Consider the following 23206-nt stretch of genomic DNA (forward strand, 5'->3'; position numbering starts at 1 on the left):
TTTTCTAAAAAAAAAAGCGTCCCTTGCTTTCACGCAAGGACCCCTTGCCGGACATGTCGTCGACAGCACAGTGTCGGCAGATCCACGTTTGTAGGCTGCAGACCCGGCAGACGTTTTGATCAGCCCGGCCTGGTGGTGAGATTTTGGACCCGGGAGTACTAAAAACTGCTCGCATCCCAGGGTGCTCAGTTTCGCTCTATCCGATCGAGTAAGGCTTCCAGAAAGGCCCTCAGGTGCGCGGCCTGCGGTGCCATAATATACCTCAAGTCATGACGAAAGCTCTTGCGTCTCGGTTGCACGTGTGTCAGCCGGGACGCCAATGAGGCTTCGTTCGCGTTTCTGACTCGCGTGCTGTGTATGTGCCAGTTCAAAATCCGAAATCTTGTGTCCGTGATCGACCGGTCGAGTGCGATTGAAAACTCACTGAAACAGCCTGCATCCAGTGAGGAAATGAGTGCGAAATATTTCTTGTCGAATGGAAGGAGACATGGGAGGACCTCACTACTTCGACCACAACTTACTTGGACGGCTCTTCGATGGGTTGCATCTTATTCTAGAACGAGAGTTGTGGATAAACGACGATGTTGGCTAGCCTGAATTATACAATAATGTCCCTCGTGTCATTTGGCCAGCTCACTTCTATTTCCGTGTCATAGTAAGAGTGGAGATTTCTTCGGAAAGTGAATGGCAGGCATTACGGATAAAATGCGGAAAGCCCAGAGGCCCATGACATTGGACTGCTACTGGTACCTAGGCCTATGATGATGGTTCTTCAGTTCAGGGCAAGTGCCTGGTTGGTAGTGTCCGCGAACACAAGCAAAACGAGATTCGAAGAATGTGACTGGACGCCTAGCTGCGATGACGGATTCTGTTTGTCAGGATGAGGTGCATCCCAGGGCCAGAGAAGCAACAGCCATCGACTCTGAACCGAATCAGCGATTTGAAAGCGAAGAGTGTAACAACCAGCTTCTTCTGGATACGTTGTCGCCGTTTGGAGAACCTACTGTATTTGATCTTCAAACTGGATCACTGGCAAGGTCATCCATTCAAGCACCTGCCAGCGTGTCCGCCGCTGGGGGACACCGGCTCAGAAGCAGTTCTGACAGCAGTGCAGTTGAGCGTCTTGTGAAGGCCACTGGAGGGGCTTGCCTGTCCTCCGCGTCCACTCCGGACACTGAGGAACAGCAGCAACTACGGATGCCTTGGCCAGCAGCCAAACTGGCTGCATCCCGGGGCAGAGGCAACCTTGGCACCGATGCTACATGTATGAGCAGCTCGACCTCTTCCGATGGAGAAGGAACCGATTCGACACAGCATGCTGGAGTCAGCACTACCAACCATACGATTTCCACCGCGGCTAGTATGCTTAGACAAACACAGCAATTCCAGCAGGCGGCTATGGATGTTGCGAGCAGACCACCGTTACCAGTGCCGAACCATGCAGCAGGGTCAGTGATGCGTGAAAAGAAGACAAAGAAGACGGAAAGCCAGAAAGCCATGTTGCTCAAATACTACGGACAGGACATCAAGCCCCCGAAGTAAGTTTTGTGCCTTGATGGGTTGTTGGTTTGCACGTTGTTTTCCGTACTGTTGTTTGTATGCGACGTGGTCAGGACAAGGTGTTATGATAATCATGGTCAAGGGGTAAAAGGAACTTGGTTCGATGAGATTTCGGATCTAGGCATCGCTGTGCGCACAGGCGCTAGGATCTTCTCTGCTCTTGGACTGCTTTGCCGACACTGTGTGTGTGTGTGTGTGTGTGTGTGTGTGTGTGTGTGTGTGTGTGTGTGTGTACATCTGTGTGAGTGAGGGAGCAACAGAACTAAACGAAAGAAAGACCGACAGGTGCATACCAGCTGTGCATGTCCACAACACATGCATGTCCTTGCAGGCCCGACAGCATGCAGGGCCGGGGGGGGGGGGGGGGGGGGGGTTGCAGCACAGCATGTGAACCCCGCGGAATGCCTGTCAGCGACTACAAAAAAACATGCAGTACAGCTGTTGCAAGTGAAGTCCAGACCAGTGTACACATTTAGCGCGGTAGACCCGATTCTAATGACCTCCTAGATGTGTGCGAAGCCAAGTGGCTTTATGTGCTGCAAGTGCAGTACAATCAGTGCGGATTTTGCTGGTCACAGCAGTATTTGGTAGATGTGGTGAACTCTACGCTTCGGGCAGCTGCAGCTCTGGCTACACGCTTCTTGTCGGGTACCATGGCTTGCTGTCCATACTATACAAGTGCATCTCTCACTGATGATGGACATAGTGGCTTGGGGCATTGGTAGTGATTCCAGCAGGACGGTTAACTTGCTGTGTGTGGTATTGAGTTGAATATTCCTTCTTTTACTGACACATCTAAAAGTGCTTGAACGGGTTTGAAGGCATACTAGCTTGAAGTCCGTCGAGGGAGTGGAGCGATGATGATAGAGCTGAACTTCTTTAGGAGGGCAGGAATAATGTCGCTAGCGTTCCCAACACTGATACGGATATTCATTTCCCCCTCGCCCTAACAGCAATGGAGCGCCTGTATGTATGTGCACCTGTCACGCGGAGTACACACTTTCAGTGCATGGGGCACGTTCGGCCGTTTTGGCGGATCTCACTGGGCGGTTACTACCATGGGATTTCTTACCACAGCCCTGCACTTTTCATGTTACCAGTGAGCAAGAACTTCAATGGAATATCTCGTGGGATTCTCGATTACACGTGTTACATATCGACATGTACATGTCAGCGTGTGGCAGATTCAGTGCAGCAATGACATTGTACTTGTCAAGTTCTTGTGAACGTGCCAAGGTATTCTCGGCCCATCGTATCTGCTCTCTTGGCATTGGCCTCGAGCGTATGTTCCACTCCGCCGGTGTCCATTACCCGTGAATCAAGAGTGCTGCTTGGTCTGTTTGGAATTTCTCTCTCGCTGTTCTGACTTGCCATGTATGCGTGGAGCTGTGTGTGCTTTCATGTGTGTAAAGAAGTAAGGGTACGTGCTGTGAAATTCACTTGCTTAGTACGAACATTGTCCAGGTCACTGGTGTATTCCTCTATACTAAAGTATATTCGGATAAACAATACCTTGGATACTAAGTACATGTACACTTTCCTGTTCCCCATGGGGGGGGGGGGGGGTATGTTGTATCAGAGTTCCAATGTGTCCTTTCCTTGGGAGCGGCCAACTAGATTATTTCTGCCAGGTCGCTACATCTTAGTTCGTGTTCTGCCTTTTTCTGCAGAAATGTGATCGCTAAGGTCGCCGCAGAGACTAGCCTGACTGTCGACGAAGTCAACAACTGGTTTCGCAACCGCCGCAATCGCCATCCGGTGCGCAACATCAATGCCCAGCAAGACGGCCGTGGCGGTCACTTGACATCGCCGGTCAACCCCAGGGGCATGCAGCACGCCAGTTGGCCGGAACCTGCGGACCTCAGCCCAGCTCTCAGCCAGCATGCCCAGTGGGAGATCCAGCAGCTGCAGCTGCAGCAGCGTGGTTTCGGGCAGAGGCTCGAGCCGGAAAGCTTCCCGCCGCGGCATGTTGGACAAGAGCAAAGTCATTTCCTCTGGAATCCGTAAGTGCTACTACTACGGTGTAGTACGAAGGAGTGCACATACAGTGAAATCTGTCTAAGACGACCGCTCAAGGGACCTTGAAAACGTGGTCTCTGTAACCAGGTGGTCTCCTTACCCAGGGTCATTTGATTGGGAATAGCATCCCTTGGGCTTGGTTGTAATCAGGGATTAGTACAATACTCCCTGGTTGTAATGGTCTTCTTGGGCAGGTGGTCGCCTTATCCGAGTGGTCGCCTTGACAGGTTTTACTTTATTACATACTGCTTCGAAGTACATGATCATAATGTGTAGATTATGCTGTAATTTGGGCCAGAAAATCTGATGTGCAGTAAAACCTGTCAAGGCGACCACTCTGATAAGGCGACTGCTTGTCCTAGTGGACCGCTACAACCAACACCAAGGCATGTCATTTCCAGTCAAATGATCCTGGATACGGTAACTACCTGTGCACGGAGCCGAGGCCACATTTGGAAGGTCCCTGGAGTGGTCGGCTTAGACGAGTTTCACTGTGTGATTAAGATTGTGGAAACAGTTTAGTCATCGATTGCTAGTAGTAAGCGCGACAGTGAGTAATCCCTGCTGTCATCTTACTTCATGTACTCAGTTTATCACATGTACATTGTATGGTGGACAATCTTGGTAACTGTTATTAGTCTCATCATCTCCTAACCTGCCACTTGTTACACGTTTGACTTGCCACTCCTCACCTGCTAGTAAATTGGTCATGCCATGTTACACGTTATGTCACCGGTGAATGCACTTTTCTGGAGCGACATCTGGCAGTGCCTTGATCCTTACCGTCAACCTTGCGAAGAACGACCCTCGATCACCTACTGTAAAAGCCATTATTCTAACGAGGCGCATATAATTATAACGATTTACCAAAATTGACTAGTTTACGTGTACCAAAGGTAACGATTCTCACTCATTCTCAACGCTCAATAGGACAGTATATGTATCGATTTCTGTATAACGATTTCTATTTTAACGACAGATTTCTCCTCGTTAATTCGTTAGAGTTAGCACTTCGTTATAATATATGGATTTTACAGTATCAGAAAAAAATGTTTTTATTCGCGAGTTACCGTTATCCGTGAGATTGAAATTATGCACCAAATCGTCACTAGGTCTGGCGACTGTGCTGTTATCCGCGAATTGTTGCTACACTCGTTATTCTCAAGGTTGACTGTGTTCCCCGTATGCGATAAAGACAGTCTGACTGACTCTTTGCCGAGTTGTGGATTTTTTAAGGGTTTACAGCCAGGTGTTCACTGCCGTTTGCCGTACTGCTCGTTGCGCAATGGCTAAACAATTTTGTTGACCATTTCTTTCTTTTGTCCAAACTGGACAGGACTCCAGCCAGCTGTGCACATCCTGTGAACGGCAGCACTGCTTTGCCATCACCGTCGAATACATTGTGTGGACAACCAGCCAACCCCTTTTCTAAAGTAAGTACTACATGTACATGGAATCTGTATTGCAAGTGCAGTGCTGTGCAGGGATACATGTACTTGCCTTCTTTGCACCGAATGCACACTGGTCCGACTGTGAGTTAGTAATTTTTTTCTCTTGCATGTGTGGTTAGACATCTGTGGGACTCTGCTTTGAAACTGTTGACGATATCCAATGTGTGTGCTTGTATGTGTCCGTATGTGTATGTGTCCGTGTGTGGATACCTGAGTTTTGCAAAAGAGTGTGCACCTTCATCAAAGTGGCTTGCAAAATCTCTTTTAAACCTTTGTTGTGGCCTTCTTTTTTCTTCTTCCTTCCGCGTGTTTAGCCCAGCGAGCTCTCCAGGTCATTCCCTCAAGCCTCACCCCGTGATGTGCTCAACAGAGCGTCTGAAATTGCTCAGGGAAATGGTATGCACGGAAGCGGAGTGGCTGCTCCCGGGTGCAGTTCGGGTGCAATGCTTTCTCACATCCCCCCACCATTACCGTCGCCGGCTGATGAGTGTTCACGGAGACATGGCCAGCTGGGCAGCACACCGCCCACGCCGTTGTCTCACGTGAGTTGAGCGGCAGCTGGTTTGGACTGCAAGTACTTGTGTGTCTATGTGTGCATGGAAGTGATGGTGGTGGTGACGGTGGTGGTGGTGGTAGTGATGGTGGTGGTGACGGTGGTGGTGGTGGTGGTGGTGGTGGTGGTGGTGGTGGTGGTGGTGGTGGTGGTGGTGGTGGTGGTGGTGGTGGTGGTGGTGGTGGTGGTGGTGGTGGTGGTGGTGGTGGTGGTGGTGGTGGTGAGGAGGAGGAGCCCATAAGGGGAGAGGAGGGGGGGGGGGGGAGTCATGTCATTTCAAAGTCTCCCTACCCCAGTTATCCTTCCTAAGGTCCTTCCGAGTCTTGTTTCTCTCTCCCGAGGAGACAATGTGACCTGGTTCTAGCAGTGAGCAAGGACACGTGTTTGCGTCCGTGTAATCTTGGATCTGTCTTCTTGACCATGCATAGGCAGGTGGAGATGGTGAAAGAATATTGATTCATTAATTAATGACTATGTGCTGTTCGGTGCATAACACTGTGCCATACCACATCTGTTGTGGTCCAATGGCATTACATGTACATGCACGTGGAATGGTGTCTTGAAACTCTGTTCTGTGTGTGTGTGTGTGATGGTGATGGTGATGGTAATGGTCTTTCAGAACCCTCCCGCAAGCAATGGGCATTTCGGCAGCTATGTGTCGAACACATCCTTGGCTCCGGACTGTTTCGTGTCGGTGAGTTACCCTTCCTCTTCATAACTGGACCATTCCATTTCAGCTCACTGCTATGACGCCAGCTCTCCCGAATCCTTGGTCTCCTTGATTGGATATTTTTTCTTTTTAAATGATAGGGCAGTCTTGTGTGTGACGTGACTTCGCCGTTGCGCTATGCCTAGTTCACTGACTTATCGTTTTGATTACGCTGGCATGGTAGACTTAGACTCTGAGACTTTGGGCAAGTTAACAAAATTCTGAGTTTGAGAAATCAAGCTTTCATTGCTACCGGGCCTCATTTTTCTGTGATGTACTGATAAGTCCGCAAAGAATAAAACAACATTGTCTGCGGCCGATTGAGTAAAAAATCGTATTCATCTCGATAGGGAGAAGTGCAACAAGCTTTGAAATATGTCAGCGTTTCTACGGGTTGCATACCGTCACAGTGCACATGTTCATGTACATGTACATGGCTGTCTATGCGTGCACTCTGCACTTATGTTGCTTGTCCACTGAGTACTTTGCATATTGTCCTACTGTAAGACATGTATATATAACGAGGAAGCAAATCTAACGTTTTAACGGATGACATTTCTTCGTTATAATAAAATCCGTTGAGGCCGTACTGCTTCATATATGCTGTGTGTGGATATGGCAGAATACTGTAAGATCGTTAACATATCTTCTCGTTAACCTATGAATTTTGGACAATCGTTAAATTTGCGACTCGTTATAATAACATGTCTTACAGTATGTGTTCTCGTCAATCTTGCTGTTTCTTTGTTTGGTTGTTTGGTTGATCTTTATTATTATTTTGAGTTGCAGGTATTTCAGAGGTTTGGTGCAAACTCCCCGGAAAGGCAGAGTGTGAGTATGATTTGAATGTGTGCAGTTTGTGGCGCATCATGCATAAGTTGCCCCCTCTGGTGCGATGCTTGCCTGTCGCCAACTCCAGTGCGGGTGTGTGGTTCACTGGGCTCTTTGTTATTGTCTCCAGGCCCAGTGTTTTGACCAGTGTCACAAGTGATCGCTGCATAATGATAACAGTGTGTGTGTGTGGGGGGGGGGGGGGGGGATAGAGCTGTAATAAAGTAGTTTGCAGTGCCAGCATATGTATTGCACTGCCCTCTACTTGCTGCGATGGCATATATGAGCACATTGTTGTGTGGTTCGTACAGGTCTATCTTTGTTAGTACGACATTGGTTACAAGACAAATCTCATTTTGAAACCCCTGGGATTGTCTACTCGCAAGGGTAGACCTGTACCGTGTGAAATCATTTCAGACATGTGTAGCTGCATCGCGCTCACTAGTGTTCTCTTGTCCGCTCTTCGACGCATTGTTCTAGATGCTGGCCCAACTGGCTCCTATTCTCTCCATGGAGGAACAGCAACTTCTCCGCGGTGAGCTGCATAACAGTGCTGGCGGGTGAGTGGAACTACATGTACACGTACATATGTACCGGTACATGGCTATGTGTACAGGTGAACCTGTGCTGAGCAATCATGCCATAGTACAGCACCACATTGTGTGTCATCCAATAGCACACTATCACGTAGTGTAATGTATCATGATCCTATAGACAGTATTGTATGTCATCCAATAGCACACTATCACATCGTGTATTATCCTATACTATAGACAGTTTGTATGTCATCCAGTTGCGGACCATCATGGCACGGTACACCATCACAATAGTGTATCATCATCCCATTCATGTAGTGTGGCATCCAATAGCGCATCATCCACCATCTTGGCATAGTATACCATCACGCAGTGCGTCCTCCAATACTGTAATAGCTGATCATCAAATAGTGTACCAGCATCACACAGTGTGTCAACCCAAAGCACATCATGCAGTAACGTATCAACGGTATCATCCCCATAGCATATCATTCCATGATGCACCGACAGCCAGTCTTTGCTATCAGGTGGCCTCTTCACACAGGTTAACTGTATGCAGAGACATGGTTGGGACTCAATGGCCGCTGTCTAATTACAGGCGGTCTCCACAGCTTTCAACACACGGTGCACAACAGAATTATTCTCTTGTCCTCGCTAGTCTTGATCTCGCATGGCGCGCCTAGGTCCTTAAAATGCGCAAGTGCATGTCTATTGTGCTGGTACGAAGCTTCATCTTCGTTGCCACGGTGTAGTGTTCGCTGCACAAAGCACAACATGGCTGAGAAGAGTCTGTTATTGGCGTTTCACAGGTTTGTCTTGGAGATGACATTCGTTTGTAGGCACCAGCTATATCATGTTATGAACTTTGTATTTACAATAGCAAGAACTAACTAACTTCATGTACATATATGGACATGTATCAAGGCTCCATCGCTTCAAGGTGTTCCCACTAAATCCAACCACTGTAGCGCTTCTTACGATTATCAATGCATCTTTGCCTGATCTATCCTTCTCCCTTTGTGCACTCTTTTCCTGTTGGATTTCCTTGTCTGTCCTACCTGGTCATGAATAGATATAACCTGGATCATCTACCTCATTCTCTTCATGGCAAAGCCAGCCTAGCGTGGAACGAGATTAGTAAGATCTTCGCTGCGAACTCCAGCAATGTAAGTCATGCGAAACCAACAAACAAGTGTGATGGAAATAACACCGAGAAATGTGCATACAATGAAACTCTGTGCAAAGTAGCCCAGTAAGAACATACTTTCTCTTTTCATCGGATACTACAGTGGTCCCTTTATAATCCGGCACCATTTGTGCTACGGAAATTCTGCTGGATTAGGGAGGGTGCTGGATTACAAAATCTGATTTTCTGCTGCAATGTACATGAAAAGGACATTTTGGTTACCGAAAGTTAAGCTGCTTTACAGAGGGTACTGGTTTATAAAGTGCCGGGAAAGAGGAACGACTGTAGTACAAAGTACTTTTTAGGACCCTGCATATATTTTTCGCAGTCATGTGGCGTCTGATATTCAGTACCTCAGCTATGATAAAGGACCGATACATATGCCTCCATACGGTACGTTATACTGAAAATGCACTGTGCAATTTCTGGATATTTGTGGGAAGATGTGGTTCATATCTCTACTGGCATACTCATCTTACAGTAGTGTATGTTTGTGTTGTCGTCAATGTAGTCACATCGGAGGCTGACAAAGCGGTCATCATCAGCCAGTCAGGACAGCGGTTGTGTGCCTAGCGATACAGATTTGGACACGAGCAGTGGTGGTGGTGGTGGTGGTGGTGGTGGCGGGAGCAGCGGTACATCCTTGACGGGATCGCTTGGCAGTATGCAAGTGGATCAGGGTGTGAGTGGCGACTCGTCCCACCGCGAAGGTGGCCAGCCCGCGTCACTCCAGCAGCAACAACAGCAGCAGCAGGCACTGCAGATGTCGCCTTTGGCAACACTTGAGGTCGTCTGGCCAAGCATTGTGGCTGGCCTTGCGCTAATGCTCAAGGTGAGAGGGGACGGTAGAGGCAGGCAGATTTCTGGTGCAGTACATGTACGTATGTTACACTGTGCTGGTGCCCTGTGTATATCTGTATAGGATCACTGCACGTACAGTAAAACCTGTGAAGGTGTCCACTCGGATAGGGCGACCACCTGTCCCGGGAGACCACTACAACCAGGACCAAGGGATGCTACCTCCAGTCAACTGACCCTGGATAAGAAGACCACCTGTACACAGCGACCACGTTTCGAAGGCACCTTGAGCGGTCGCCCTGGACAGGCTTCACTGTATAGCATTGTACCTGTGAGATGTCCCATATCCTGCTCAACGTATAGTGTATTGTACTTGTGAGATGTCCCATATCCTGCTCAACGTATAGTGTATTGTACTTGTGAGATGTCCCATATCCTGCTCAACGTATAGTGTATTGTACTTGTGAGATGTCCCATATCCTGCTCAACGTATAGTGTATTGTACTTGTGAGATGTCCCATATCCTGCTCAACGTATAGTGTATTGTACTTGTGAGATGTCTCATATCCTGCTCAACGTATAGTGTGGGCGTGAGCCCGTGAAGGAGCTCAATGTCTACATTGAAACCTGGCATTTTTTAAACTTGGTATATCCACTTGCCTTGCTTTTGTGTGCATGTGGATGTTTTGTCTGCAGCAACACTCTTCGTACGTCCGACCGGTGTTACAAGCGCTCAACTCCATGGGGGTTTCTACATCCGATACACTCCATATCGAAGGCGGTGAGTTGGTGCACAGATGCCATGCTTTTCCCATTGCAGTGTATTGAAGAATTGCAAGTGATAATTGCTAGCACATTGTATTGAGTGTCCTGTGATTTTGAGTAGCGGGATCAGCCTGGTTATGATGCTGGTCACTAGGGCGCAGCCTGCCTTTTAATACCAATCTAGCACTAATACTTGGTAAATTAAAGCTGCGTTTGCGTTGACTGTGTATCGTCTCCCACACGCAGCGGGCAGACCTTAGTACTTTACTGAGTCCAAATATTCGTGTGGCACGTATGCTGCTTACGATGCTGTTGCCTTGCAGCCGCCAGTGCAGGCTCCTACAAGACTGAGGAGTTGGAGAGTCTGGTAGCACGATGGTCTAGTGCCCAGCCTTCAGTGCCACAGCCTAGCAACTTGCTTGGTCCAGCACGGTCTGTGAACAACCTGCAGCATGAGCAAGTAAGCTGTGCTGCTGCTGGAGTTGACATGCACATGCTCTACTACAGTCCACTTCATAACTATAGACGCGTAGGGTTTTTGAAATATTTCAAATTTGGCTGGAGCTTTTTGAGAATAGTTTTCGGAACATTGCTCAGGTCCGCTCCACAATTACTCTCGTAATTATAGTTTCTAAACGATTGGATAACAGACGGCCAATTTGGAAAATTGTATGCACAAAGTGATCACAGATTTTATGTGGTATAGATGCTGGCATAACGGTTTTTTGCCCAGGTACGCGTCTATAGTTTTGAAATGGACTGTAGTGAGTAAGTTACTGTATAGCAGGAAATTTTCGGACAAAGCCGAACATCGACCTTTCGTATGGATTTTATATTCGTACAGTGCTGCATGCTATATACGCGTGTTTGCATGCAGTACGCATGTATAGTGTACATAATTTCGCATGAGCGAACCTCTTCTGAACAAATCTTGGTATGGAATTAAATTTAGTACAAAAGAGGCCGTGTACGAAATAGTACGAAAATATATTCCGTCCGAAAATTTCCTGCTATACAGTACTTCATGTTATGTGAATTGAAATTACTGTACCTAATTAGCACACCAATGGAATGTGTGTGTGTGTGTACGCGCACACATGTGTGTGTGTGTACGCACACACGTGTGTGTTTGGGTATGTACATGTTTGTGTGTGTGTGTGTGTGTACGCACACACGTGTGTGTTTGGGTATGTACATGTTTGTGTGTGTGTGTGTGCGAGCGAGCGCATGCACATTACTTTCTATGGTGTACATAGCTGTAAATTGTCCGGGCTTGTTTTAATGTAGATTTGTTGTGTTTGTCTTGCAGGCGGTGGCAATGTTCGGCATGGCGCCATTGCCCATTGCCAACATGGGGCCAGAAGACATGCATACCATGGAGCCGCTGGCTAGCCTCCCGTCCGCTTCGCCTCACTTGCCGGAAGCATCTGCTCAGTGGACAGCCTCAATGCAGCCACGCCAGTCTAGTTGATATGGCGTGCTGCCTCCCTGCAGGCCAGGATTATCATGCATGTACAGTAGAGCTACTGTGTCCTTTAAACTAGCAAGTCACCATGCTACACTCCCCACTCTGTGTTGACTTATGAAATTGATTGTAAATATTTTGATAGTTGCCTCTGCAGCACTGCAAATAACACAATTTAGAGGAGCATTGTTTCGATATTGATAAAGGTGAGATTCTCATGACCGGCCTAGGGAAAGTTCAGCACTCCTGCCACATGCACACACGCATAAAACTAGTGGAGCACACGTCTCCCAAGGAATTGGTGATGAATTGGCGATGACCACGACTGGCAGAAGACACAGCTCTAGCTGATCATCACGGGGATTTGAAGTGCTGGCTTAGAATCTTTCCTCATCTGCCAAACCAATATAATGGAGCATCCCACAAATAATCTCCATATGCTTGCACAATACACAAAAAAAACTATTTGACTCATCACATCCGTACGCTTTTTTCTTCTTTGAATTGACTCCAAAGTCCAATGTGATTATATTGTCCCTGGGATCATGCCATTCTCCGTTCTTTATGTCAGATTCCTCTCAGAGACATGTGTGTACCTGAACACAATGTAGATTTTAGCTGTGATTAGCTTGTCTGTGTGAATCCAGGTCCGTTGGGTGCCTGTTTTCGTAGCAGCACTGTTGGTCTTCTCTGCCTTTCTGCGTCGCATGTGATTTCAAATAAATCTTTGACAACAACGGCCACCATGGATCACTTGCATGTCTGATGTCGTTGAGCGTGTGAAAATGTGCACACATGTGTCAGTGGTGTGTACTGGTGTGTTACTTGCGAGAATGTTGTGACATGGCAATGCATGTACTTAACAGCAAGAATAGACGTCCGGTGATCAATAACATCGAGATTGCTACTGCAGTTCGCCAGATTCCTGGATAGAAAGGGGAGCTCCATTTCCTATATTCCGCCGTCGGTTGTTTATACAGCCAGGAATATTTTACTACTCCCTGCTTACAGCCAGGAATGCAGCATTAATTTAACACCAGGGTTCTAGCCAAAGAAGGGTAGAGCTGAGGCACAGCACCCCCTACCCTACTCATTTGTCGTTTTTTTGTGTTTTTGTAGGCAATTAATTTCAACACAAATGCAGTCGATAGTCAGATAGTAACAGAGGCCGAGGGTTCATAAAGGCACAGTTGTCTGGGGTGAAGTCGGGGATCCGGTTCGCCCCCGTACGTTGCATTTTGTATGGCAAGACAATTTTGGAAAAGGGAAAAATGGGTTGAGGGGTAACTCTTTCCCCTGCCCCCCCCCCCCCCCCTACTATTTTGACATGGCTAGAACCCTGGACACTCAAATACAGTGGAGATTGGATATAACGACCTTGGGTATAACGACAAATCAAGTTTAGCGACACAATTCTGTTGCCCAAGTCGTTTAGCAAGTCCTTTCTGTACATTATAGATCGGGTATAACGACAATGAAATATATAACGACCTCGAAAATAACGACAGATCGGATTTACTGACACTTTTTTGGTGCCCGAAGACCTGAAAAACAGTGAAAATACATCGGATATAACGACTTTCCTCTTTTATCAGGCAGACTGGCATGTCTGGAACATGGTATTATGGCTGTGCCACGTGCCCGGACCTCCGGGTCACTCATATCATGTGTGCTTTACATTGCACGTTGTAGCCGCAGTGCAGCGGTGCGGGATGACTTTACCTTGAACAATGCATGCAAGACACATGACTGTACAATCAATTATTATTATTATTATAATATTATTGACTGGTTTGAGGGAAAGAGACTATAATATTATTTATTAAATTTTTAATAGGGCATTCCCACAGGCCTAAGGCCTTCTTACGGGGTACCCTATATGTTTTTGTATGGATGAGCAGAAGTCTGATAGCGTGGAGCGGACCGGTGATTGACGCTGTGTGTGTGGCATTGACTCTAGTCACAAAACAGTCTGCACACCTTATGTAATGATCTGTAAATAAGTGTACAAACAATTTGAATCTCAAACGTAAGGAGATAGAAGCTAGGTGGTATCTGGCTAGAATAGTAGAAATGTCACAGAACCTTGGGTAACCCAAAACAGTTCGAACTGCACGGTTGCTGAGGCGAGTCAAGCGATCTTGTTGCCCAGCCTGCAGACTATGATAAAAACTAAGCATTGGAACCGTAGCTACTCTAGTTGAGCCTGTATGAACGAGCAGTAGAAGGTTCTCTTTGCATCAATTGTTAGACGGTCCCGGATTCTACGAAACACAGCTAGCTTGTCGCCTACCTTTTCGCTCAAGGGCACTGATGTGGTCAGCGAATGTCAGGTGCTGGTCAAAGGTCATACCAAGGTACTTGACGGTGGTCGCTGGTGCAATTAAGACAATCTCAATGGTTAGTCGGAGGGAGGAGCATACTTTTTTCGATCTGGAGTGGAACACAATGAACTGGGTCTTGCTGGCATTCAGGATTAGTCCTCGTTCACTCAGGAAGTCCCAGATACGGCACACATCTCGGGCCAGTTCTTCGGTAGTTTGTTGTATGTTGCGGCCTGCTAGGTACAGGGCGACATCGTCAGCGTACTGGCGCACGATGCTGGAAGATGCTGCCGAGGGCAATTTGCGTACAGATACTGAGCACAGGTCCGAGGGTGAGGATCTCCCCTGTGAGCTTCGTACAGTTCACCTCTGGACGTGCGTGTTACCACTCGCTGTCGCCTGCCTCGTAGATCTACGATCGTAGGTAGCTCGCAAACCATTGCAGGGCGCTATCTCCGACGCCGATCTCGAAAAGCTCCTGCAGTAGCATGTCGTGATTGACCGTGTCAAATGCTTTCGACATATCAAGAAACGCTGCCACCACAAATTTACCGGCATCTACTGCCATCTAGACTTTGCTGCCAGTCATTCGCCACCAACTGACCAAGGCTAGCAAGTCATCGCAGGAGTGCTGTCTTCTGTATGCGAACTGTTCAAGCGGAAGTGCTTGGTTTGCTTGTGGAGCGTCGCGCACGAATTCCATTAGCTGGTCGAGAGCGCAGCGTTCTAACAGCTTTGACATTTGCGGAAGGAGCGATATTGCCATTATTGGTCTGTAATTAGTAATAGTAGGATCGCTGTGATCACCTCGCTAATGTGTATTGGCCGAACGTTAGCCTGTTTGTACGGAGTTGGGAAAGTTCCAGTGAGTCTGAAAATAGCGGAGCGAGAACAGGGGCAATCCCGTCAGCTGCATGCAGACTTGTAGATTGCTGCGGGTACGTAACGTCGTTGTCGGGGCCGCACGCTTTACGGCAGTCCTACCGCTTTAGCCTATTTTCTACGAGGCTTGTCGGGATGCGGTCGAAAGTGCAAAAGTTGTGTTCAGGCATCGGACCTAGTGGCAGTGTAGTGTGCGTTGTAGCGGTTGGTGTATTTGGCGAACCCGGTGATACTGTTTCGGAGAATGACTATGTAGCTGTGATGGCTTTGACCTCTGCACCTGGTTCACGGTGGATCTTGATTCGACCAAGCAGAGTGTTTAGAACATTCCATTGGCCTCTGGGGTTCTTCCTATTGTAAATAAATTCGTTCTGAAAGAATGTGGCTTGCTTGCGACGCGTGAGAAGTTTGCATTGCCGCCGCAGTGTCCGGAAGTTCTGGACTAGTTGCGGGTCAGCTGGGTTCTTTCTCATTTTCCTGTGCGAACGCTTCCTCCTGAACAACAATTTCCGGAGCTCGTCATCTACCCAAGGGGCAGGTTTGTATTTGCCACATAGTTTGACGGTTGTCATTGGACAGTGCTTGTCCAGGACCTCAGATACGTTGTGTTGGAATAGTTGAATTCGTTGGCATGTAGTAGTTGTGGTGTCAGTGGATGTGTCGAGCAATGCGGATGCCAGTTGGTCTCTGAAGCTACTCATATCATATCAATCGATCTAATGGGCGGCTTTCTTGTTTGGACCCACTGCTCCTTTGGGAGGGAACGGAGGGTTACTGTCATGTCAACTAGGACAAGCTGGTGGTCCGATGCAGCACATGGCTCGACTGTGCAGCTGTTCACGGTGAAGTGTCTACCTTGTGTGGCCTGAGATAGGTGGGTGTTGTCGAATGTCTTGGGTACTAGTACTAGGTCTAAGATGGATTCAGTAGGAAGTCTAGTCGGCGATGTCACTATTGAGTATTGTTATGGAGACTGGTTGTGTGGCAGAATGTCTGCAGGTGCTTGTGGTGAGGATGCTGAGTGTCTCGTATGTTCACATGAGTGAAGTCACCAAGAACAATGGTGTGGGACGATTTTGGTGTCTGTGCTGCGATGTCATCAACAGTGTTGGTGAGTTGTTGCCAAAACGACACTGGTGTTGAGGGTGGTCGATATGTACAGATGATATTCAGCGGATTTCCATCCAATCGCAGGTGATTGCTGCAGTTTCAATGTCAAATATTGTTCTTAGTTGACGGTACTTAAACTTATTTCTGATGTACAAGCAAACGCCGCCTCCTTTTTTGCTTGTCCTGTCAACTTGAATCTGTGGACGTCGTAGCCCGGTAGAAAGATGGCACTGTTTGTCGAGGTGGCTGTCAGCCATGTCTCCGTAACAGCAAGGATATCAACGTTGTGTTTGTGCAGAAGATAGTGAATGTCCCTAAGCTTATTCAATAGGCTGCAGATATTAATATGTGCTATAGTAAGATTAAAGAGTAATAATGTATTGCATGCATTAGAATGAGTGATACTTATCTGTGGCGTAGAGGTAGAGACGCTCTGGGGAGTGCTCCATGCGTTGGTGACAATAGTATTCTGTTGTGCGGGGACTCGTCATTGTGCAGGCTTGTCCTGAAGTAACCTCGCCAATTCAGCGTCATCCAGTGGTTTCCCTTGTACCAATATTTTGTCGTAGGGAAGGGAACAAGCACTGTGAGTGCCAAGCCCTCGCAATTGTTTAAATGTGGGGAGTACCTGTCTCCTTCGTGCCTGTTGAGAGGGAGTTAGATCGTGGCTAACGTAAACCGGTTGACCATTGTGGCGGAGCGTCATTTTATTCCTCAGGAGAGAGGCTTTTCCAGATTTGTTTGTTTTAATGAGGACTGGTCTGGGGCGTACGTTTGTGTCCTCTCTTGGCTTTCCAATACGTAGCACCTCTTGGATCAGAGTGTTTGACGGGACAAGGGCTCGTGTGAGGGAGGGGAGGTCCTCTCCCTGACATTCCGACACACCGTGCAATAGTACCGTTGTTTTCCCTTCCCTTCTGGTTCAGTAGTTCCTCGACCAGATCTAGAGTAGTGCCATTCACGCTATCTCGGTTCAGGACCGGTTCGGTTTGGTTGTGAGGCTGTGGGTTCCGCATGTGTACCTCCAATCGGGACATCCTGTCGAGAATGGCTGGTTTACCACCGTCTTGGCGCCACTCACTGACCTCTCTGCGTAGGCCAGTGTTCTCCCGTTCCAGGCTGTCCACTCTCTTCATGAGTATGTCTATGTCATGGCCCTGTTTTCGTAACAAATTTGTCATGTTTTGCATCGCTCATGGACTGGCGCCAGTCCGTCTGAGCTGATGAGGTCGGCACGCAGGTCCGACCTCAGGCCATTTATTAGGCTCACCCGTGATGTCCACATTGAGTTCTCCAGTTGGTAGAGACGGGGCCGAAGGCGATGGTAGCGGTTGCCAGTTGTCTGGCGCTTGGGGGCCGGAGTGGCCGGAATAATCCGAATTTCGGTGGGGCTGTCGGACCGATCCTGCACCTTGGATTTTTCTCCGACTTTCCTCACTCAGTGTGTCGGTGGCACTATGTCAGGATCCTCTAAAAGCTCTGGAGTGTTCCCCTCCTCACGACCAGCCGCGTGGTGAGGAGGGGAGGTAACACGACTACTACAGTAAGTAAATTCCGAACTACTCGCGACATCTTGGAATTTTTATGTGTTATCCACATGTACAATCAATCATGTACATGTATATCTACAATACATTTCTGTCATTTTGATATACATATTGCATACTAAATGTGAAGATCGGGTTTAGTGACAGATCGAATACAGTGTGTATAGCGACATTTTGCTTTCTCCCGAAAGAGTGTCGTTATATCCAATCTCCACTGTAATTCAAAAACACTAGGTCAGAGCCAAAGTTAGTGTTTCTCCGGACTACATTGTACTGAAGGCTGGGCCATGCCCGGTTCTCTGCTTGTACCGGTACATGTACTGGTGAGAAGTCTGCAAGAACACTCGACTCAGGACAGGTCAGGTGTCAGGTGTACATAACACGTCGTAGGTCTACTCTGAGTCCGTCTGAAACAAAGACAGTGAAAGGGCGGCAAGGCAAGGCCAGCTGGGCGGACTGGGAAGTCTGGGACAGCCTGATACTGGATACAGTGTAGTGGGGAGCTCAACGCCGCAGAACGGATTGAGGATTTTGATTTTTGAGGTGATTCTTGAATCTTGAGACACGTGTTCTAGATCTGGTGACGTTTCGATATGACGTGGCAGTGAGAGAAATTTCTAGATGAAATCCGAAACCTCTTCGAAGTTTCCATGAATCCGACGTCATGACAAATACTTGGACGGAAACCGCAGAAAACTTTACCCAACCCTACGTGTTTTAGTCTCGGTGACGTCAAGAAGGTAGTGCTGGACCAATCAGCGTTCGCCATGTCCCATGAGACAGCTGCAGCCAATCAGCTTTCGACGTCTGTGTTGAGGTAGGTTCAAAGGGCATCGTGTAGGTTGAGGAAGGCCACTTTGGAGAGGTTGTTCCTTCTCAGCGCAGGGGAAATTGTTTCGAGTAGGTGTTGTCTTGAGACTGCCAGTTTTCAATTGAGTGTAGCTATGCGGTTTCTGTGGATTGCCTGCCTTGTGGCAGTAGCCATTGCGGCTGATGAGAAAGACCAGGATGCTAAGAAGAAGGAGTATGGTACCGTGATCGGTATTGATCTTGGAACAACGTATTCCTGGTAAGCACGTGTGTATCATGTACCTCTATGCGGGAATTGCGTGTCTTGTACTTGGAGCAAAATTCCCCTGCTTGTTATACTGCTTGTCATACTGGTTTTAGTAGTAGTAGTAGTAGTAGTTCTGTGGTTCAAGCTAGTTGTTGAGACGGGTCCAGCCAGCCCTTGTTTGAAGACTGATTTTACCCCAACTCCAAACAAGAACGGGTTCTCTCTTTGTGGTCTAACAAATATTTGGGGGGTTGTGCGTACTTTCTTCACAGTGTCGGTGTGTTCAAGAATGGACGCGTTGAGATTATTGCCAACGACCAGGGTAACCGTATTACTCCCAGCTACGTAGCTTTCACTGCTGATGGTGATCGTCTGATCGGAGACGCCGCCAAGAACCAGCTGACTTCCAACCCCGAAAACACCGTCTTCGACGCCAAGCGCCTTATTGGTCGCTCGTGGGATGACGACAGTGTCAAGAAGGACCTCAAGTACTGGCCGTTCAAGGTCTCCGAGAAGAACTCCAAGCCCCACATCTCCGCCGAGGTCAAGGGCAAGCAGACTCTTTTCGCCCCTGAGGAAATCAGCGCTATGGTCCTCACCAAGATGAAGGTAAGAATCCGGTGGATTCGTTTTTACACTTACTGCGTACCCGGTATTTATATCGCGACTCTGTGTGTATCTATAACCGATCTTTCTGTTGCGCGCCGTGCGTATTTATATCCTACTCTGTGCGTGTGTTTGTGCGTGCGATGAACCATGATGTCACTCTGCGGTCTATTTCACTGTTTTCCACCCAGTGTTCACTTTGTGTTCATAATAGTTCACTTTCCAGTTTCCATGTTGCCTAAGTATTTTTCTGCACTGTCTTTGTGTCTCCGCTCTTGGTTGCACTGTGCAGGAGACCGCCGAGGCTTTCCTGGGTACCAAGGTCACCCACGCCGTTGTTACCGTCCCCGCTTACTTCAACGACGCCCAGCGTCAGGCCACCAAGGATGCCGGTATCATCTCTGGCCTCAACGTTCTCAGAATCATCAACGAGCCGTAAGTTGGGCATTTAATGCTGAACGATGGACTTAAAAACCATTTCTCATTTTATCTCTTAATTTGCTGGCCCAAAATCCTATAAACAGGATTTGAAAATGTGTGCCTTTTATGCCGTTGTTATTGGTCATCACGACCAATAATAACGGCATATTGGTTTTCATGGAAGTTGTAAATATGTTTGAGGCATGAATGTTTACATTTTAGATTCATAGGGCGATAATATTTCTGATGAATACCCATTTTCAGCAATATTTGGAAATTTGAGCAGAATTGTTCAGCTGCTGTCATGGAAAGGACTGAAGCAGTGAATGTGCAGAAGAACATTGCAGGTGTGGCACGGGGTGGTTTCATGACGACATATCGCACATGCCGTCATGAAACTACCAGTTTTAAGGATAAAACAAGGTCCAATAAAATCTCAAATCCTATATATAGGATTCGAAAAATAGGGCACAGGCCTTAGTAATATTGGGCAAGGAGAGGAGCCTGAGATGTTAGTGTTTGAAAAAAATATCTTATTCAACTCTTGATATCTACTAAGACCTAGCAAGGAAGAATTGGTCACATACTTTTCCCTATGCTCGTGCCACACCCATTTTGAGTTGAAAAATATGACCAAAATCCTATACCGTATATTTTCTATTATAAGCGCCGTGCTTATATTTTTTCAACACCCCTCTACCCTGTGCTTATATTGGAGACCGCGCTTATATTGGAGACCGTGCTTATATTTTTTCAACCAATACATCCACACAGCAAGAAGAAATACATGCTAGATATCATGTATGCAGCATTGATTTCCACCAAGACCGTGCTAATAATAGAGACTGTGCTTATAATGTTTCGAAAGGTGCTCACAGTGTGCTAGTATTAGAGACTGTGCTAGTAATGGAGACCTGTGCTTATATTAGAGAATATACGGTATATAGGATTTAGCAAATTAAGAGATATCTTCTGTGCAATTTGCTGGGTTTGTTTTCTCAAGATGCAACCCATACAGCTTATGCATGTATCTGTCTGGATCTGTTTATGTTTTGTGTTATCTGACCTTGATGTTTGTTGTTCTGTTTCTTTTGTGTTCAGAACTGCTGCCGCTATTGCTTACGGACTGAACGAGAAGGGAGGTGAGAAGAACATCCTCGTCTTCGACTTGGGCGGTGGTACCTTTGATGTGTCTCTTCTGGTCATCGACAATGGTGTCTTTGAGGTCGTCTCTACCAGCGGTGATACCCATCTTGGTAAGCATGCAGTGATTCGTTGTTGATTGATTGATTGACCTCGTTCATTTCAGTTGATCGTGACTGTGCCATCCATGCCCATAAATTGTTCTATACGTCACACCGGCTGATCCATCTGCATGTTCTATGCCTCGGCTTTGTTGTTTGCATTTTTACTGATTATTGCCAACTGTTTGTGTGTGTGTTACCACAGGTGGTCAGGACTTTGACAACCGTGTCATGGAGCACTTCATCAAGCTCTTCAAGAAGAAGAAGGGAATGGACATCCGCAAGGACCAGCGTGCCGTTCAGAAGCTCCGCCGTGAGGTTGAGAAGGCGAAGCGTGCCCTCAGCTCTGCCCATCAGACCAGAATCGAGATTGAGGCTTTCTACGATGGCGAGGACTTCTCCGAGACTCTGACCCGTGCCCGCTTTGAGGAGCTCAACATGGTAAGCTGTCTAGGTCTAGGTTGGATGCTTGTTGTTTTTCCGTTCAGTCCTTCCCGAATGTGTTGCCGTATCGTTTTACGCAGTTTGTTCTTTGCTTTCCCGTCCTTGTGTTATTCATGATGATAATGGCTTCCCCATTCTAATCTGTTTTGTTCCTGTGCTTTGTGTTGTGTCTTGTAGGACTTGTTCCGCTCTACCGTGAAGCCTGTCCAGCAGGTCCTCGACGATGCTGACCTTGGCAAGACTGACATCCATGAGATTGTCCTGGTCGGTGGCTCCACTCGCATCCCCAAGGTTCAGCAGCTCGTCAAGGAGTTCTTCAACGGCAAGGAGCCATCCCGTGGCATCAACCCCGACGAGGCCGTCGCCTACGGTGCAGCTGTCCAGGCTGGTGTGCTGAGCGGTGCCAGCTCAACTGGTGACATGGTCCTTCTCGACGTCAACCCTCTTACTCTCGGTATTGAGACCGTCGGCGGTGTCATGACCAAGCTCATCCCGCGTAACTCTGTTGTGCCAACCAAGAAGTCCCAGATCTTCTCCACCGCCGCTGACAACCAGCCCACCGTCACCATCCAGGTGTTCGAGGGTGAGCGATCCATGACCAAGGACAACAACCTGCTCGGCAAGTTTGACCTGAACGGCATTCCCCCAGCACCGCGTGGCCAGCCCCAGATTGAGGTCACATTCGAGATCGACGCCAACGGTATCCTCCAGGTATCCGCTGAGGACAAGGGCACCGGCAAGAAGGAGAAGATCACCATCACCAACGACAACAACCGTCTCTCCGAGGAGGATATTGCTCGCATGGTCAACGACGCCGAGAAGTTTGCTGACGAGGATGCCAAGGCCAAGGACAAGGTTGAGGCTAAGAACGAGCTTGAAGGCACTGCCTACTCACTCAAGACTCAGCTCAATGACAAGGAGAAGTTGGGTGGCAAGGTCACCGACGAGGAGAAGGAGACTCTCCTTGAGGCCGTCGAGGAGGCAATCAGCTTCGTCGAGAAGAACGCCGACGCTTCGCCAGAAGACCTGAAGAACCAGAAGAAGGAGCTCGAGTCCAAGGTTCAGCCAATCATTAGCAAGTATGGTGGTGCCGGTGGTGCTGGTGGTGCAGGTGCTGGCTCACCACCACCCCCACCGTCCTCCGAAGACAAGGATGAACTGTAAATTTAGTACCAACTTACCTAGGCTCTTTTCTATTTTACCCAATCATATCGGAACCTTTTCATATTTCTACATAAAATCTTCACATTTGACCAAAACATTTTATGCTGTAGCGTGACCTTGAATATTCTTGGGTGCCTCCGGCAATAACCTCATGTGACATTATTGCAGTTTTTTTTGCTCTGCAACTACCTCTGAAAGACTGACCAAGAACAATAACACTGAAATGTTGGTGATCATGCTCGATGATAGCATCAGGAGTCCACTTTTGATAGCATGGTGTGTGTTCTCATTGTTGTAACAGCTTGACAATGAAAACGTCACTTCTCCAGAAAGTGCAGTAGTTAACATATTGGGGTCTGGAACATTCCTTCAGGAAGTTTAACCGCCAGTCTGAATATAATTCAACTGAAGTACTAGTAGTATAGAGGACTTTCCATTACATCACCTTTTTGGCGCCTTCCCGGTGTCCACCCAAAGATCACCCATAAGACAAGTCCGTGTCCTACGGTAAAATGTGCTTGGGTGGCAAAAAGAG

The 23206-nt window shown here is 47.7% G+C and overlaps 2 protein-coding genes across 2 annotated transcripts; both read left to right on the forward strand.

The window, feature by feature from the left end:
- The first annotated feature begins 458 nt into the window (after positions 1-458).
- On the forward strand, positions 459-12630 carry LOC135814844 (uncharacterized). Its single transcript, XM_065328031.1, has 12 exons — positions 459-1538; positions 3231-3563; positions 4916-5012; positions 5345-5572; positions 6203-6277; positions 7082-7123; positions 7604-7683; positions 8732-8825; positions 9357-9677; positions 10340-10424; positions 10732-10868; positions 11718-12630. The coding sequence occupies exons 1-12, from the start codon at positions 859-861 to the stop codon at positions 11877-11879; spliced, it is 2334 nt and encodes a 777-aa protein (XP_065184103.1). The 5' UTR covers positions 459-858; the 3' UTR covers positions 11880-12630.
- Positions 12631-18584: 5954 nt separating this feature from the next.
- LOC135814845 (endoplasmic reticulum chaperone BiP-like) lies at positions 18585-22917 on the forward strand. Its single transcript, XM_065328032.1, has 6 exons — positions 18585-18805; positions 19066-19402; positions 19692-19834; positions 20921-21075; positions 21269-21504; positions 21685-22917. Exons 1-6 carry the CDS (start codon positions 18681-18683, stop codon positions 22669-22671), a joined length of 1983 nt encoding a protein of 660 aa, XP_065184104.1. The 5' UTR covers positions 18585-18680; the 3' UTR covers positions 22672-22917.
- The last annotated feature ends 289 nt before the right edge of the window (positions 22918-23206 follow it).

Source organism: Sycon ciliatum, chromosome 4 (genome assembly GCF_964019385.1).
Source record: "Sycon ciliatum chromosome 4, ocSycCili1.1, whole genome shotgun sequence".
NCBI classification, from domain to species: Eukaryota; Metazoa; Porifera; class Calcarea; order Leucosolenida; family Sycettidae; genus Sycon; species Sycon ciliatum.

Bases quoted from the DNA above. Each gene is read 5' to 3' on its own strand.
- LOC135814845 (XM_065328032.1), top strand. From the start codon at position 18,681: ATGCGGTTTCTGTGGATTGCCTGCCTTGTGGCAGTAGCCATTGCGGCT. The intron at 19,835-20,920 runs GTAAGTTGGGCA...TTTTGTGTTCAG, and splicing joins CTCAGAATCATCAACGAGCC to AACTGCTGCCGCTATTGCTT. The intron at 21,076-21,268 runs GTAAGCATGCAG...GTGTTACCACAG, and splicing joins CAGCGGTGATACCCATCTTG to GTGGTCAGGACTTTGACAAC.
- LOC135814844 (XM_065328031.1), top strand. From the start codon at position 859: ATGACGGATTCTGTTTGTCAGGATGAGGTGCATCCCAGGGCCAGAGAA. The intron at 6,278-7,081 runs GTGAGTTACCCT...TTTGAGTTGCAG, and splicing joins CTCCGGACTGTTTCGTGTCG to GTATTTCAGAGGTTTGGTGC. The intron at 10,425-10,731 runs GTGAGTTGGTGC...GTTGCCTTGCAG, and splicing joins TACACTCCATATCGAAGGCG to CCGCCAGTGCAGGCTCCTAC.